The sequence below is a fragment of the Sinohyriopsis cumingii genome, chromosome 2 (assembly GCF_028554795.1).
Source record: "Sinohyriopsis cumingii isolate HCF-2022 chromosome 2, ASM2855479v2, whole genome shotgun sequence".
Taxonomy (NCBI): Eukaryota; Metazoa; Mollusca; class Bivalvia; order Unionida; family Unionidae; genus Sinohyriopsis; species Sinohyriopsis cumingii.
Window position 1 is genome coordinate 57,893,015 of NC_142962.1, and position 18,568 is coordinate 57,911,582.

Here is an 18,568-nt window from a genome sequence, read left to right on the forward strand (position 1 = left end):
AAAATTTAATTATAAATGCCAGGAAACTTAGTGTACAGTCTCGGTTATTGATGTTATTGAGCATTTTCTGAATAAAATCATAAATTGCTACATTTTGTAAAATTGTTTGTGTCTGAAAATTTTATTTGCTTATGATATGAAAATTGTAGCAGTTGTGCATGCAATAATTTTTCATGTTTAATCTTCTGTTCATCCTTGGTGTATGCCGATGATAGACGACAATGTACACACACATCATCATAACCTCTATCTTCTTCTGAGAATTACTTGTTTCCGCGATATATATCAACAGGTGTGGACTTATCACTGGAGAATTAAAAATACACTATGCAATACACTATGCAAACCTTTAATCATCAGATGTGGACTTGTCATGGGAGAATTAACCAATCTGATTAAAATCAGATCTCCACTGTCAGACACGAAGATCTGACAATGACCACTTAGGGGGCATGTTCTGGTGACCTATGTTATTATCATAATCACAACTTTTATAAGCCAGTCAGATGAAGTCTTGTATTTTCGCATTTGGAGACCAGTTTGGAAAGTAATTTTTGACTGTAGGTGTAGTCACAGACTAAGACCATGTCATTGCTGGTGCATTGTTAAGTGGAATACCTGTTATAGTCCAATATTGTTTATTTTGTTATCTATAAGAAATGTGGTGTAAACCTACCAAGCCTAGCTTTTACAAGTTATTAATTTGCAAATAGATTGTATAGTTGATTTTATTAAGGTATGTTACATTGATTACACTATAAATAGTTCATATACACATTTATCACAGAAAGTGCATTAGATTATTCACCACCAACATTAAAATAAAAAAGACGAGTAGATTTTTTGCAGATATGACTCCAGAGAAATTTGGCATATCTTGGCACTTCTCTCCAGCTTTGCAATGGTTGTTGGTGCAGCCTTTCCAGAGTTTGACAGTTTGGTTCATATTTAAATCAGGAAAAGCAGGCATGAAAGGAGTTATAAAAAAATGTTTACAAATCCCAATTTAGGAACCAGTCAATGTTATAACATGCTTCAGTGCAGCTGTCTTGAAATAGACTTTTATCATGTCAGATTCAGTTAACAATAAAAACAGACTCCAAAGATTCAATTAGGCCATCCTGGAAATGTGTTTGGTTCCCAGTCCTCTGAGCCAGATGTTGTAGTAGTGAATAAATAGGTGTTTTATTTTAGTTTTTGTCTTTGCATGCTGCATCATTTTTAAAAAGTTTTAAACTTTATAAAGGCTATTCTGGAAATGTTATTGGTTTCCTAGTCCTCTGAGTCAGCCTAATGTTGTAGGAGTGAATACATAGGTATTTATTTCAGCTTTTATCTTTGCCTGCAGCATAGTTTAAAAAAAAAATAAACAGCCAACATTGACAATTAATGGGAAAAATAAAAAATAATTCATGAATCATGGTGGGAACAAGTCAGTTGCATTGATTTTAGGGAATTAGTGGGAGGACTGCAAACAAGTGAATTTGTAAGGGTGGCCTTAGAGATTGAAGCAGTATAAATGATGTGCTCTTGCAGTGATGTGCAGTAGCAATCTGAAACATGCATGCAGATATGCTTTCCTGATACTTCTACTATCATCTTGTCTGACAGTTATGCAACATACACATGCAAAATTGGCCCCAGATTTATTTTTAATTGGCAGTCAAAAGCTTTAAGTTAAACAGATGCATGTTTTGGAATTTTGTAAAGTTTGTTTGATAAGCATTTAAATTTTTGATTTAATCAGAAATATTTGAGAAATGCATAATATACTGCTCAGTTCATCTGCCTCCATACTGAAACCACAGTTGTGTAATTCTAGTCCCAGTTCATAATTAGTATAATTAATAATTACTGCCATAAATGTTTCCCTGTTTAGCATGTATTAGCTTTCCACCAAAACTGGAATTGATGTATCATTATATGTCACCAAACTCTGACAGCTGCCAATACCTCAAGACCATTGACCAATGGTGCCAATACCTCAAGACCATTGACCAGTGGTGCCAATACCTCAAGACCATTGACCAGTGGTACCAATACTGCAAGACCATTGACAATGGTGCTAATACCTCAAGACCATTGACTGATGGTGCCAATACCACAAGACCATTGAGTAAAGCTATTGCTGGCTCCAGTGCAAGCTTCAAATGATTTTCATGGACACGTGTCTACCACCATATATCATCTACAGATTCAAATCATGACTAAAATATTTTTCATGAAAATTTCAGGATTTTAAAAAAAAATTACAATCAGTTCACATAGGTTATGTGTCACCATAAAATAATCTGAAATTTATATGATATTCTATACTAATGAGTGGCACATGGTTATTTCTGCAAAGGTCAAATAGTTCAGTTGAATTAACCTCAAACATTTGAAAAGAATGCTCTGGGCACTAAGTATTTATTTAAAATTTGTATAAAAAAGGACAAGAATGGCAATTAACTGGATACAGTTGTGGAAGTTTGGAAGATTTCTTGAAATTTTGATGAAAAACTTTGGGATTGAAAAGATTTGTTATTGTACATGTTATTTGTACATGTTATATACAGGGTTAGCCAAAATTGTCCAGGTGGAAATTTCAGTTGTACAAACTCTTGTTTGAGCAACTAATTATACCTGTAAATTTTAATCAGGTAAGTGTTCACATCTAGCTTGTAATTGGATCAGAAAGCAGGTTCACTTGAATGTTTCTTATGTGATATTGATTGACAGTTTGTAAATTTCTGATGTCATTATAATGAAACCTGTCTTGTATCTAATGGAAGTTTGTTCATGAAATAAAACATTCATGAATTCCATTTTGAAATTTCACATATGTATTCAGCCTTATCTAGAAAGGAAATCTTTCAGCAAAAGACAAATGTTTCCTTTGGTGTTCTTTAAAGATACTTTTTTGTTTATTTTTACAAGTAGCATAAATAGAAAGAGAATCAGTGACATTCTGTGATACAATTATTTTCTCAAAGTTTTGGTAATCGCTTGAAATTTGTTTTTGGATCATTTGCCTATATAGTGGAGACAGTATTAAAGATTCCTCTTGTGATATTCAAAAATGATTAGGTAGTTTTTGCCACCATGTAGGTTCCCATCACACACTGGAGTGTATATAACCACACCTACCTGGCGCACTCAGTATATGAATGAGTTTGCAGTAATTGCTAGATAGACCAATAACAGCTGTTGCATGTTGTATACATATAAATACCATACTTTTAGCCAATTGACAAGATAATAATGAGATCTTGTGTAAAAGAAGAACAAAATACTGTAACTGAGAGCTGTGGTTTGAGTATGCACTGGGTATACATTTATATGCAGTCATGCCGCAGGACATCTAATTTACAGATCCTTGAATCCAACTGCTTTCACTGATACCTTTTAGCACCTGTCCAATGAGAGTCCAGGATATTACAGAATTAGTAGGTGCCACAGGTAAACATCTGCTCATCAACATTGTCTCACTTGGCTAAAACTCTGATTATTATTTAAATGACAGATTATTTATTGTGAAAAGTTCAGGCTAAAAACCAACCTGGGATAATTCATGCAGCTAGTCAAACTGTAATTATTTATATATACTAATCTGCAGGACATGTTTTTGTTTCATAATGGCTGTTGAGTTTTTTGTTTTTCTTCTTCAGGCTGTATGTGCATATGATTGAAATATTTGAAATCCAAGTCAATTTTCATGTTGAATCTTTGATTATACCCATTTTTTAATAGCAATAAAATCCAAGACTTTAGATAGATCAACAATTGTAGGCCATACGGTGTGCTGAAAAATGGTGTTAAACCCTAGAACAACAACAACAACAACAGCAACCCTAGGATTAAAAGTCCTGTGCTGTACTCACTTGGTTATTTAATTAAACTTGAAATACTTTCTTTGCAGTTACAATTGAAGTAGTGATAGAGTTATACTTCCTTGTGTAATAGATATTGGATCATTTGGTCAATAAGGTACCAGATTTAATCTAAACAAATTTTTATCTTGCACAACCTAGTGTGCTAGACTTGTAATAGCATAAATGGGAACAAATAGAGTAATAGGATTCAGTTTTCCATGTGGCTCAGGTTTCAGCCATTTCCAGTATCATTCATTTTGAATCATTGTGAAAGAACAATAGAGAACTCCATAACCCAAATTTTCCATCAAAAGATCTTTCAGTGTAACTTTCAAGTCAATATGCATTGCACTTGAAATGCTATATGCTATATTGTTACTGGATAAATTGATAAAACATTAATTACAGGTATAGTTGACCTGCTCATAAACCAGATGCTGAACATAATAAAAGTTACATGAGTAGGAAATTTGAGCAAAGTTAGTAAATGGACCTGAATGTATCAGATTGTCTTCACATGACATACTGTTGTAAAGCATAATGCACATTTGTGCTTTTCAGTTATTTAAAATTTTATGACGCAGTTGAGCAGCAAGGCTCTAAGACCGTTGTGGTCTATCGCATTATGCATAAGAAAGCATAGTTTTGAATTCAGCATATCTCAGTAGTTTTTCTACCAATATTAGATATTTCTGAGTGATGCTGAAATTTCTTAGTTTATTGAGATATTGTGGAAAAAAGGAACTGGGGTCTTAGATGGTTTTTGGTTTTTAATGGCACAGCAACACATTAATGACTATTAATTTCCCACACAGCCTGAGTAAACTGACATGCCTGGTGAGGGTTGGGTTGGATTTAAACCCACAATCTTGGGTTGTGAAATCAGACACTCTACCACAGAAGTACTACAAGTGCCTAATTCAAGTCAAAGGCATTATGTTTGATAGCCTGGTATTTTCAAATGCTAGAATTTTACTGAGGCTCTTAATTTTGAGTTCCAGTGACCATTGACTAGAAGAGTTTATATGGGATGGTCTTTCATCTGTTGTCAGAGGATTACAGTGAAACTGTACATGGTCTGCTGAGTCATAAATGAAAATGGTTTCTGGTCAGACATCCACTATGGCTACCACAGCAACATCTTGAAAATCTTACCATCACTACTGCTTCTGAATGCATGGTCATATCAACATAAGGTTTTAACTAAAAGACATGATGTCTGTTTGGTCCAAAATAAAAATGGTACCTTACTAACATGTTTTCGTCAAAAGGCCTCTTACAATGTCTAGCTGGTTCTAAACAAGAATGGTATATATGTCAGTTCAAATATGGCTACCACAGCACAGAAGTTTCACTCAGTTTTTCTGAAATGGGTCCAATGTAATACACTTCATTTTGATGATTTATTATATTTTTAAACCATTTGTAGGATTCCATCATGAATATTATGTCTTAGTGGAAATGAAGTTTACTGTGGGTATGCAGTAGGTTAGAACTGAAATTTGTATTCCACTGCTTGCATTGGTCTTGATTGTTCTTAGTTATTGTTTTTATATAGATCTTAATACTTTTCTGCCTTTCCTTTAAAATATCTGCCTAAAACACTATCAAACTTTTATGCTAATAATCATTTCTAGCACATATATCAGTTTATTAACCAGTTATTTTTCCTGGTAATTACAGCAAAACTTTGTTAATCTGGAATGCCGGTCCCTAAAAGAAAAATTGGTGTCCAAAAAAACAACATCTTGAAACAAATTCTGCCATTGTTCTTCCGAGAGATTTAATAATCTGGATTCTTCATTAATGTTATATGGAAATGGGGTTGGAACAAAGTGTCCTGATTATCCAAGTTCCACAGTAAACATAGATTTTTGCTGTTGTATCAGTTTGGTAGCAAACATACAACAAATGCAGTTTTACATTACCAGTGTAATATAAAATCTTGAATATGTTTTATAATGATGATAAAATCCAGTTGGGTGCACACAAATTTTCTTTATATGAAAACTCTCAAAACCTACATTTAAGCTAAAAATAATTAAGCTAGTAATATGAGCCAGCTCTGTTTGGAATACACCATTGTGAAGAAAGGTGTATTCCCAGTTGCTTGTATTTTAATTAAATGTATTCAACATATACCTTCATTTAGATTCTGCACAGTGTCAGGTGGTTGTTTATGTTTGAATGTGGTTTGTTTGGCACCACTCTATACATCACAAAATCAAGGCAGTTGAAATTTAGGGTCCAAAGGCACATGATGATGAATTTCATGTAACATCCTAATGGGAAGTCTTTACAAAGAATATATGACTTTACAGGGCAAGAACTGTGTCTGATTTTAACTTTGTTAACTTACTGTGAGAACCAGAAAATACTACTGGATGGAATGCCAGTCTATTACAGATTACCTACCACTGTGCATAAACTCTTGATCAGTTCCCAAATTTTGTGCATGAAAGTCAGCTGAGCTGTATTGGCAGTTTTGCTACCTCAGTGTCAAAATATGCCCTTTTTTTATTAGTGGTATTAGCAGTTTTGCTACCTCAGTGTCAAAATATGCCCTTTTTTTATTAGTGGTATTAGCAGTTTTGCTACCTCAGTGTCAAAATATGCCCTTTTTTTATTAGTGGTATTAGCAGTTTTGCTACCTCAGTGTCAAAATATGCCCTTTTTTTATTAGTGGTATTAGCAGTTTTGCTACCTCAGTGTCAAAATATGCCCTTTTTTATTAGTGGTATTAGCAGTTTTGCTACCTCAGTGTCAAAATATGCCCTTTTTTATTAGTGGTATTAGCAGTTTTGCTACCTCAGTGTCAAAATATGCCCTTTTTTTATTAGTGGTATTAGCAGTTTTGCTACCTCAGTGTCAAAATATGCCCTTTTTTTTATTAGTGGTATTAGCAGTTTTGCTACCTCAGTGTCAAAATATGCCCTTTTTTTATTAGTGGTATTAGCAGTTTTGCTACCTCAGTGTCAAAATATGCCCTTTTTTATTAGTGGTATTAGCAGTTTTGCTACCTCAGTGTCAAAATATGCCCTTTTTTTATTAGTGGTATTAGCAGTTTTGCTACCTCAGTGTCAAAATATGCCCTTTTTTTATTAGTGGTATTAGCAGTTTTGCTACCTCAGTGTCAAAATATGCCCTTTTTTATTAGTGGTATTAGTTTTAAGTTATATTAAGCTACAATCTTTTAGAGAAGCTGATGACAAACTGCCATTTTCACTTTTCTGATTTCAGGTTTTAAAAAAATGTATAAAAACTTGTCACATTAAAAAGCACTGCAATACATTGGGTTGAATAGGGTGCCTTACTGGAAAGCTTAAGTGTAGTGTACATAGTAAATCACTTAATGACTTTTGATAATAGTAGTGCCCATGGTAACTAGCTTATTAATGACTTGAGACTATCTTGAGATCTTGAGTGCTGATGTATGAAATGACTACTTGTCCAACTAGAGCAATTATTAACAAGTTATGGAGCTCCTGCATCATATTATCATGTCAACTGTTCCCATGAAAAATATTTTGCTTAAATTAATAAGGATCTGTTCTTGGATGTGTAGTTGTAAAATGAATACTTTTTTCTAACCAATTACACCAAAATTTCAACACCTATGCAAAAAACATGCATGATGTTTACATTTACAGCTTTTGTTTACTTTATTAAATCTCTCCTTTATGTAGAAAATTTCCCCCTTTTTCCATTGGAAGGGGAAGACCCTGATTTGCTGGAATAGCAGTTTTGATTTTGAGTAATTTTATTAAGCCAGCTTTATATATTATGTTAAATAATGTTTTAGTTATGATGATATGAATTATGTACGATATGGCAGTCAGATGGATCGCTGGCTTAAGACCTGGGTGTCCAACAAGTAAAACAGATGATGCGGACTATTTTGCCAATAATTGGTTGGTGTTCTATAGGTATTAGTACATGTAATGGTAGTACCATAATAGTAATAGCCTGGTCCGGCATTTGTCTGTTGATGTTGACTAAATAAAACATTTAACTGTCAAATATTTTCATACCCAGTATTTCCCAGAGTTCTGAAACCTATTTTAAGTCAAGTATGCAACTTATTTTCTTGAAAAGCTACAACATAAGTTGAACAGGAAATTATAAGAGAGTTAATTTAATTTTAAACCCTAAAATAGAAAATATATTGTGAAATTAGCAAGTTGCTAAACACCATATATTAATACACCTGGTACTTTGGTATGGGAAGGTGACTCAGGTTTAAATGACTGGAACAAAACACTGATTGTGATGGGTAAATTTAGCATATCATTCCCAGATTGTGCCAAAAATTAAAACTGTTGCCAATTACATAATTGGCTTTGAGCATATAGTTCTTGAGGTCTTTGAAGTGCTATTTTTCTCAAAAATAACAGCAGCCAGATCAAGCAAAGGAAATTTTTCTATCAGCAAATGTAATTACACTAAAAAATTTTAAGCAGTGTAAACAAGATTAATTGCAAGATTCATATTTAAATCCTCTGATTTACTCAGCTCTCAAGTGCAATAGCTTATTAGCTTAAATACATTGGAACAGGTGGGTGGAACTATACAAAACAAGGAGACAAGCCTGTACTTACCGTATATATTTGTGTATGAGTTCAGTTCAACTGCTAACTACCTAGGTTCATATCTGCCATTTCATAATGTGTCAGCAGATCTGAGTCTATGCAGCTTGTTAGGAGTAATCAGTAGAACAAACAGCATAGACCTTGATCTGCTTGGTCATTATGTGACAGCATATTAGGGCCTGTGTTGTTTGCAATTAGATCTGACTGGTATGCAAGTATCTGTGGTAAGTATAGTCATCATACATTATATAGATATGTAGATTCATTATTAGGAAATAAAGTTTTTTAACCTTTAATATCATTGTGAGTCTCAGAGTAGATTAGGCTTGGAAATATATAATAATTAATGTTTTCATATTGTATTCAAAAGCATAATATGGAAAGTTAAATGTTAACTAAGTGGCCAGATAACAATTCAGTGATGGAAGTTTCATTTTAAATTGGAGGACGTTATCCGTGTTAATTGAGAAAAAATGCATATGGAGTCAGAAGTGTGTCAAAATTTTTCAAAAGTCCTGAATTCTCAAACTTTATCCATATTTCACTATAATAAAATTTTTTGTTAAAGTTTGTGTTTGTCACACTTGATAGTCATTATTCAGTATCAACATTCTGGGCTCAAATTTTATGTACTAGAAGTGTTTTGATAGTTGTAATATTTTCAGCTAGCAAGTATCATGGTATTTTTGGTGTCTACCAACATATTTCCTATTTTGTAATCAAAATATGAACAAGAAACTTTTTCTTCAAGCTAGCAATTTACTGACACATCAGAATTGTAAGCAGCAAAATGCTAACTTGCTACCATCAACTTAAAGTCTGAAGGTACCATATATACTTGCTTATAAGGTGAGTCCAACTGCAAACTGCACAGACCCATATCTGCCATCGCATAATGTGCCAGTAGATCTGCATCTGTGCAGTTTGTTAGGAGTAATCAGTAGAACAAACAACATAGACACTGATCTGCAGGGGCATACTGCTATGGCAAATTAAGATCTTTCTTGACAGTTTGATTTGACTTATAAGCGGATACATATGGTATATGACAGTTCGAGGTTTAGATCAAATATTCCTGCTCAGTCAATATGAAATTTATGTAATGTAGTTCTATCCCAAATAGATTTCTCTTACTTTAGCCAGAAGGATTTTCAAGATTCTTTTTAGGTCTAGTTTGTAGACAAAATCAATAGTAGTTGTCACTTGGAGTATATTAGATAAGATTTTTTTTCTGGAATTTGTCTTCCTCAGTGAAGAGGTTGCATCCATTTATTATTCAGAGATTTCAAGAGATTTAATATGACATATTAATCAAACATATTTATGCTAATATTAAAATGAGATGCTTATTGTTGAGAAAAAATTGGTTTATTGTAGATTCAGATGGAAAAGAAAAAAGCATTTTAGGTTTGTGAAAGATGAGATGTAGTCACTCTGAACCCTTTCCAGGTTGAGGATGATACTAGCTGATATGAGGTAGCATCCTAAGGTTATACCTGGTACTGTATTAAGTTCACTCTGAACCCTTTCCAGGTTGATGTTGATACTAATTGATATGAGGTAACTGCCTAAGGTTATACCTGGTACTGTATTAAGTTCACTCGGAACCCTTTCCAGGTTGAGGTTGATACTAGTTGATATGAGGTAGCTGCCTAAGGTTATACCTGGTACTGTATTAAGTTCACTCTGAACCCTTTCCAGGTTGATGTTGATACTAATTGATATGAGGTAACTGCCTAAGGTTATACCTGGTACTGTATTAAGTTCACTCTGAACCCTTTCCAGGTTGAGGTTGATACTAGTTGATATGAGGTAGCTGCCTAAGGTTATACCTGGTACTGTATTAAGTTCACTCTGAACCCTTTCCAGGTTGAGGTTGATACTAGTTGATATGAGGTAGCTACCTAAGGTTATACCTGGTATTATATTAAGTTCACTCTGAACCCTTTCCAGGTTGAGGTTGATACTAGTTGATATGAGGTAGCTGCCTAAGGTTATACCTGGTACTGTAATAAGTGCCACTGCTCAGGTAGTATGTTTACTCCCGGCTCTTTTGCAAGGTGTGATAAATAGACAATTTCGCATCTTTGTTGTCCAATTCAGATGAATCATATTTAAGGCTCTAGATAATGATCTAAATTGGAGTCGAGGTCATGAATACAATTTACATCGACTTTACAAATGCTTTTTCAGTTTCTGTTTAACTTGAGTTTTTGGTTTACAAATGCTTTATCAGTTGTTATTGTAAAATATACGACCATGCATTACTCAGATATCATTCCCACAAAGTTATTTTCAGCATGAATCTGTACCTGATTTCTCGAGGGTCGGTGTAATCCATCTGATAGACAGTCAACAGACCTGTATAGGCTTTGTGTGAGAAATTACTTTTTGTATAATAGCAATTTCGTCCCAAACATAAGTAGTTGTTTAAAGATAGATTAAATACAGTATACAATTCAGATTCAATTGCAATCTGATAGACTGAGATCTGTCATTGCATAATGTGTGGGTAGATCTTGGTCTCTGCAGTATTTTAGGAGTAATCAGTACAACAAAATAAAATAAAACCTGATCTGCCAGTACATGGTGCAGTGGCAGATCAGGGTCTGTAATTTTTGCAGTTGGACTTGTTCATGAAAATATATGGTATGACACTGCAATGTACATAGAATATACACATTACCAGATATATATGGTATACTCAGAAAGGAACTTATGGATGCATTAGAGTTGTAATAATGTATTGATTCACTGATCAGAAAGCTTGTAGTTACTGATGCTTCAAGTTATTCTGATTATATTCCTCAGTGAAGATCTTTGATCATCCAGTCTGGCATTCACTTTCCATTAGCAGAAATTTGGCACAGTGGCAGCAGGAACAGGAAGCAACAGCAGTGTGAAGTTATGTCCTATCAAATTTTCCAGTGCATTTGCCGATGATGATTCTTTTGATGACGATCAATTAATTATCCACAGAAGACTGGATATTATCATTAAGGACATTGCTTATTTTGATAAAGTATTTATTGCAAGGTATTTTGCTATTAATCAGCATTCAAGTACCAATTCATTGGCAGCTGATTTTACAATAACATTGTTCACGGCAGGCTAACTGTAGTTACACAGTGGTGTTATGGTAGAAATGTGTTTATTTGCAAGACAATTTTGATGTAAGAGAAAAACATAGAAAGAAAAAAAAAATTCATAGATCAAGTTGGATTTAAGATTCTGTGTAGATCAGACAAAGAGTGATAGCTGATTTAGACCTGCAACTTTGTGTTTTTTCTCCCACATGCTTTAGACTAAGGAAACAGAAGAGTGGAATAGGCCTCAGATTGTCTTGTTATCATTATGTAAGTTAAATAAAACTACAAGAGATTAATGCATTAAGTAGTTTTCATCTATGTCTTGAAGTAGAGGTGAGACAAAGTTTTGGTTCATATTTAATGGGAATTAAGGGGAAGGATAATGGAATTTCCATTAACTACTTCATGTACTACTACTACTACTACTAACACTTACTGTTATTATTATTATTATTATTATTATTATTATTATTATTATTACTATTATTATTATTATAATACCTTTCAGTGATGGACAGCTAGTTACTCTGATTTTAAATTTGTTCATTCAGCAAACAGTGATAAGAAATATTTTCATACCCTCAGTGCACAAAGAAATTTTGTTTATCGGAGACAGGCTTAGGGCAGGTGACCTTAAACAAAAACCTGACTCAAATTCTATTTGCTCCAAGGGGCCATATTTTTACCTATTTTTTTGACAATGTTGAAATTGCAGTTAAGTTTAAATAAACATGAAACATGTAAATTGCTTTAAATTGACTCTTTTTTCAGTGTTTTCTTGCCTTTCAAAATCAAAGTCTACTTCAGTTGAAATTTAATGTAACATTTGTCTACTAACAATTTGATTTGATTTATTTCATTATAAGCAATATTTGCTCCAAGTCATGATGCAGACCATTTGTCAGTACCGTAATAGTTTTTTTGTGACAGTGTTTCCAAACAACACTTTTCTCTCTCAAGTTTGGATTCCATTTGATTTGAAGCAATGTTTTTCTCCAGCTTCCAATGTCAACTAAAGTAAATGTCATATAGGTCATGCATGCACATTTACTCATCTGAAATTAAATATTAATTGTTGTTTTATAATTGAATATTAATTTTTTTTAAACCAAAGTCTATTCAGTCCTGATTATTGGATGCTCAGCACTTTAACTGTCATGAAGAAACTTACGATGAAAATTATTGATAGTTATGGACTTTTACAATAGTGGCCAGGTACTAAACTGGGTCAAGAAAAAGGAATGCCAGGTTTTAATCATCACAGTATTGGCTAGTACGAATTTGTTTATCAACATACATAGCTTTCCTTGTGACAACACAGTGCGGGATATTTTAGTCAGGATTGTACTTGATCACATCTTAAGGTTGATTGATCTCGTCTGAATGTAAATGTACTTTAACAGTGATGTTGCTTTATGTTCTTCTTGGGGTATGTAAACAATGACCTTCTATAGGAATATGGATGTATGATGATCCAAATAAAATGAATAATTGCCATTTACAAGCATGTACAATCAAATTCTGAGAGAAATGACACTCATTACTGAAATTGTCTGTGTTCATTGACTACAAGACCTGCATTACATTTACTGTAGTGTCCATTTGCTCTGTTGGATAAGCACAGTTGATGTTCCTAAGCATTTGAAGTGTGTTCTGCTTTCATTAGTTGCTTGATATACTTTTAATTTTGTTATAAGATTGAGTTTTCATTCACATTGTTGTAGAGGGGCTCACATGTATATTAGCTTCTTTTCCAATAATTTCACAATTTCAGTATGATCATATGTGGAATTCATAATAATTTTGGCATACATCTTTGCTCTTGTGATCTCAGACTGTTTATGTGTCTTCAGCTTGGTCTTTAGGTCAGTGAGTACAGTCTGTATTTCATGTGATCTGTAAGGAAGAGTGGCCTTCAGGTTGATGTTTACAGTCTGTGCATTATGTCAAGATCCCTAGGGAAGAGTGGTCTTAAGGTCAGCGTGTACAGTCTGTATTTCATTGTGATCTGTAAGGAAGAGAGGTTTTAAGGTCAGTGTGTACAGTCTGTATTTCATTGTGTTCCCCCATTTATTGGTCACATTCTCTACTTTGACGCAAAGTTTATAGCTTGTGATACAAGTAAGTAGTGAATCTCCATAAGGGTGAGAGACCTAAAAATGAATCACCAGCAAGGGGGGCTGATTGTTAATAATTGTAAGATTTTGAAAGACTCTCAAACTTAAGATTGAAAATGTTGCATTTGGAGGGCATGCTCAAGGTCTTTTGAGGCAAATTAGACAATACATTGTTTTGTTTAAAAAATGCAATGGGCAGTTAACTCGCCAAGAATATAGGAGGACACATTCTAGATTCAGATGGGGGCCAGGCTTTGGCCATAATTTATTATCCTACTTCTGTATGAAAATGAAAATCAGCAGATATGGGTCAAATTTAAAAACTGCATTTTGATACCTGAAAATTTTGTGTGCTCACTGCATGGTTTGGACATTGTGTACACAATCTTGGATGATGATCTATAACAATAGATGTGTGTGGCCATTCAACCAATTTGTACGTCCGTACATCCACTTGAGGGATGGGAAAGTAGCCACCATCCAACAAGATTTGATCCTTAATCTGAGCATATGTGCACGCATTTGGGGGGTTTAAAAGTGCACACCATGCATTGCTTATTTACTCATCGAGTGTGAAACAGGAGCCACCACTCAATATTTTTCTGCATACACTGCATACATGGGTTTCATGTCTGGTTGTTGCAAAGGCAGGAGAAGGTACTGCAGTGAATGGCTCCAGAGATCCAAGTTTGTCGATTTGCTCTTAATAATTTTCAATTGATGTAAACAGACTCTGTGACATTAATAACTACATGAGGGTTTTACTAGTTCTAGGATTATAATCATTGTCACCTTGTGCGAGCCGGCCTGATGGTTTAGGGTTTCAGCCACCTTATAGTGCCTGGTTTATTGAAGGGTTGTTGTTACTTTCCTTCCAGTTATTGTGGGGTGATATTTTAAGTCAAATTGGTTACGAACTTGTGCAATGGGCCCTGATGGTCTGGGCTTATAACCACCTTATACACTTAAGTTATTGGGTTGGTCAGTTGGTTCAGATCCAGTTGCTAGTTGATCTAGTTGCACCAAGCATTGCCACCTTGTGTGGCAGGGTCTGATGGTCTGGGTTTATGACCACCTTATATTATCTAAGTTTAATCGAGGTTGGGATATTTGTTCATATGCATTTTCTCTTGTGATGGTGAAGGAAGAAGATCAAGATGTTAAGGGAATGTTATATGTTGGAGTAGGATTGTCTGGTTGGTTTCTGTGTGTAAAACTTGCATTTGGATTGACTGAAAACAATGGCAATTTTTGAAGATGTGCTTGCACCAGCTGGTGCATTTTGACAGGAGATTTGTTTTCTCTTTTTCCATCCTCTTATTGAGCCCAACCCATGGCACATTGCACCCAGTTGTACCTGCCGTGTGAAATGAAATTGGCACTTCACATTTAATTTTGATTCTCATGCAGCAGAAGGTCAATGAAGTACCACATATATTTCACAGTAGAAGTTACACCTATGCTGAATATATATATATATATATATAGATTTTAGTTTATGACATTAAAAGTGTAAAATGTTTAAGAGTTATTATGAATTTCCCATTTGGCTCAGAATATTTGTTACTCACCATACATGCATGGATATTACTAATAAAAAAAGAGAAGCAGGAGGATTTGACCGTATCAATAACTAAAGTAGGACATGTTCAAGTCCTGAAGATATTTGCATTTAAAAATAAGTGAATTACTGTATTGTTAATTTAGCTTTAATAAATACACTGTATGTACTTGTACAGTTAGTTATTAAAGAGAAAGAGATTTGTTATCAAGACATAATTGATAAAGGGTGCAGTGCACTGACTTCAACCTAAGAGACCACACCAACCATAGTGTAAGGTCAAGGATCTTAGTATCTTAATGGCATGGACCCTGTCAGATTAAATTTCTTAGTGTATGTTATATGAATGAAGCTAGATAGGCATGATGAGGCAGCCATGTTTACAGATATAGGCATGTCTTAGGTTGCAATTGAAACACCTTAAATCATTTTTGGGGAATTTTGGAGACAGAGATTGACCTTTGTTTCAGCATGTAATTTAAGTTGATGAGTACTTTAAATTCAGTAAAGTACAGGTGCACAATGTGTGATTATTGATTTGTGTGTTGTACTTGTATCAATCAGCAAGTTTGATCCCAGTGGTGTTATACTACAAATATTTTGGTTAAAAAACATAATTATCCTGATGATCTATTTTCTTTTCTTGTGTTATAGTGTTCCAGATTTTTGATAAGGGAGTTTTATATAAATTGTATCAAAAAAATATTCAGTTTCAGATTCATTTATTTCAAGCATGTTAGTGAATGTGGTTCTGATAGCATTAATATGAGACTATATAGGCTAATTGTTATTGACCTGAACACCACCACCATCATCATCATAATCATCAACAGCAACAGCACAATGTGAGCAGCAAGTAGCACATACATTATATCACAACACATTGAAAGCTTTCATTTCAGTTAAATTTACCTTCACAAATCTGCCAGATTCTATGTTCATCCTTGCACTAACTTTGCTATTGGGACCAGCTTTTAATTGCTATTTTTACAACTGACATTTACTGCTCTGGTGACCTAAGTGGTTAGAGCATCTGCTTTGGATGCTGGAGATCGCAGGTTTGAACCTGGGCCAAGTTATGCCAAGGACTTATAAAAATGGTACTAGCAGCTGCTTTGCTAGGTGCTCAGCATTATGCCTCATTGCTAGACATCACTATAAACTGTCACACTGCAGACATCGTAGTGATATGACTGAAAAATTGTTAAAGGTATGTCAAATCTAAATCACACACATAAAATTTACATTTCTTTCCCTTTCATTGCAGGAAGAAACCCTCTCATTTAGAGAACTGTTCTGCATTTGGCGAAAGTAGCACAAGTGGGACTCTTACCTCCACAGACAGTAACACTAGCTTTAAAAACACACAAAGTGGGACTTTAAATTCAACTGATAGCAATAGTAGCTCCAAGCCTAGGCCCTACTGTGATCACTCTGCTCATCTTGACGTCTTTGGACTCGATGTGAAGGTATTTATTTCTCAACGTTTTCTGCACTTATGATTAAGTAGGTTTTCATTATTTTCATTTTATGAATGGAGTTCATAAATCTGCGACCTGATGAAGTGTCACGTGCACATGCAAGGTACTGTGACCTGCTTGTGATATTTATGTGAATTCTTAGCTCTCATAATCCGTGGAGATAGTGTGTAGTGTTACCCATTTCTGCAAGGTAACTTTTGAATGACTTGATAAATTAAAGCTAAATTTGGCATGAGACTGTACATGGTGAAGGCTTGGACAAAGTCTTATTTTTAATAAATTTTTAACAAAATGCTTATAAATTATGTCCCCTGTTTGACTTAAAATATTGAGCCACAATGTCATTTTATTTGCAGGTACATCCATGACATATCAACACATTTCTAATTTATCATGCAAGGACAGATATTTATTTCCTCTCAACAGCTAAATATAGTGCAGTAAACAAATTCTTACAGTATAAAACCTGCTTTATTCTCGCATCTTTAGTTTCCATTCCCGATTCAGGAATGTGCTTATACAAGTTTCACTACTGCACAAGGAAATGTCTAACATGCATAGAAATAAATATCTATACTTTTTTCAAACCATGAAATTCAAAGTTTTTGTTAGAGAATACTATTAGAGTAATAATAAGCATTCCTTAACGCAGCATACACTGTCACATGTAATACTTATGCTAATGACTAGCAAGTTACCATCTATACTGACTTATAAGTCTAGTCCAGTGGCAAACTGCATAGACCCAGATCTGTCATTGCGTGGGTTTGTGCAGTTTGTTAGGAGTAATGAGTAGAACAAAGAGCATAGACCCTGATCTGCAGGTACTTTATCCTATGGCAGATCACGATCTTTGTTGTTTACTGTTTTGACTCATCTTGTAAGTATGTATGGTATACATCATCATTGTGTTAAATGTAGGTGATTGTTTATGGTTTATGTCCTAAGATGTACAGACAGCATATCATATTGCTGTTGTATTGTTAGCTTGATCTTCATGAACAACTATCGCTTTTGATGTGCTTTTAGGCAATTTACATTCACTGAAGTAAAAGTACAGTCTAGACACCATAATCTGATGTCCTTATACCTAAGTACAGTGAAACCTTGTAAATACAGACACTTTTGTTACCATTCAGTTATATGTGTTGATATTTGCAAGTCAAAGAAAAATGTGATAAATTGAGTATTTTGCTTCCTCGTTTGCAACTAAGTACATTTTAAAATATTTTACTTGGCTGGTTATCTTTTGACCAGGACTAATTCAGGGTGCCTTCATTTATATGGTCCCATTTGAATGTTCTCACAATCATCAAGTACTATCACTTTGTATGTGCACAAAACAACCAAAACTTGTCCTGATAGCATAGATTACATTGATTACAGTCATGGAAGTGTACCTACATCAACAACAATATGCGGTATACTTTGGAGTAAATGCTTAAGATTAAATTGACTTGCATAACTTGAATGCATTAGACAATTTCATTATGTATAATTATTTGTGTAAAATATGAAGTTACACTGTTTATTAGAGCTCTTAAATAATTTTGCTTCACTTTTGGGAAGTTATGTTTAATGAAACCCAAATTAAGTAAGTCTCACTGTAATACTGTAATACAATGCCATAAGTGGGTCTCACTTTATTACGCTAATACCATACCATAAGTGGGTCTCACTGTACTAATCCAGTACCATTCCATAAGTGGATCTCACTGTACTAATCCAATATCATTCCATAAATGAGTCTCACTGTAATACTCTAATACCATGCCATAAGTGGGTCTTACTGTACTAATCCATACCATGCTATAAGTGGGTCTCACTGTGCTACTCTGATATCATGACAAAAGTGGGTCTCACTGTACTACTATAAT

At 34.2% G+C, this 18,568-nt stretch overlaps 1 protein-coding gene across 6 annotated transcripts in view; it reads left to right on the forward strand.

Moving 5' to 3' along the window:
- The window catches only part of LOC149804938 (uncharacterized), a 210,103-nt gene that overhangs the window by 132,716 nt on the left and 58,819 nt on the right, over positions 1–18,568 (forward strand). For all 6 annotated transcript variants that reach the window (XR_016417271.1, XR_016417275.1, XM_089945993.1 and 3 more), the window contains one exon: positions 16,478–16,679. Coding sequence is in view for 3 of the 6 variants with exons in the window: in XM_089945993.1 (XP_089802119.1) it covers positions 16,478–16,679 (202 nt within the window). In the remaining 3 variants the exon portion in view is untranslated. The remainder of the gene's footprint in view (positions 1–16,477; positions 16,680–18,568) is intronic.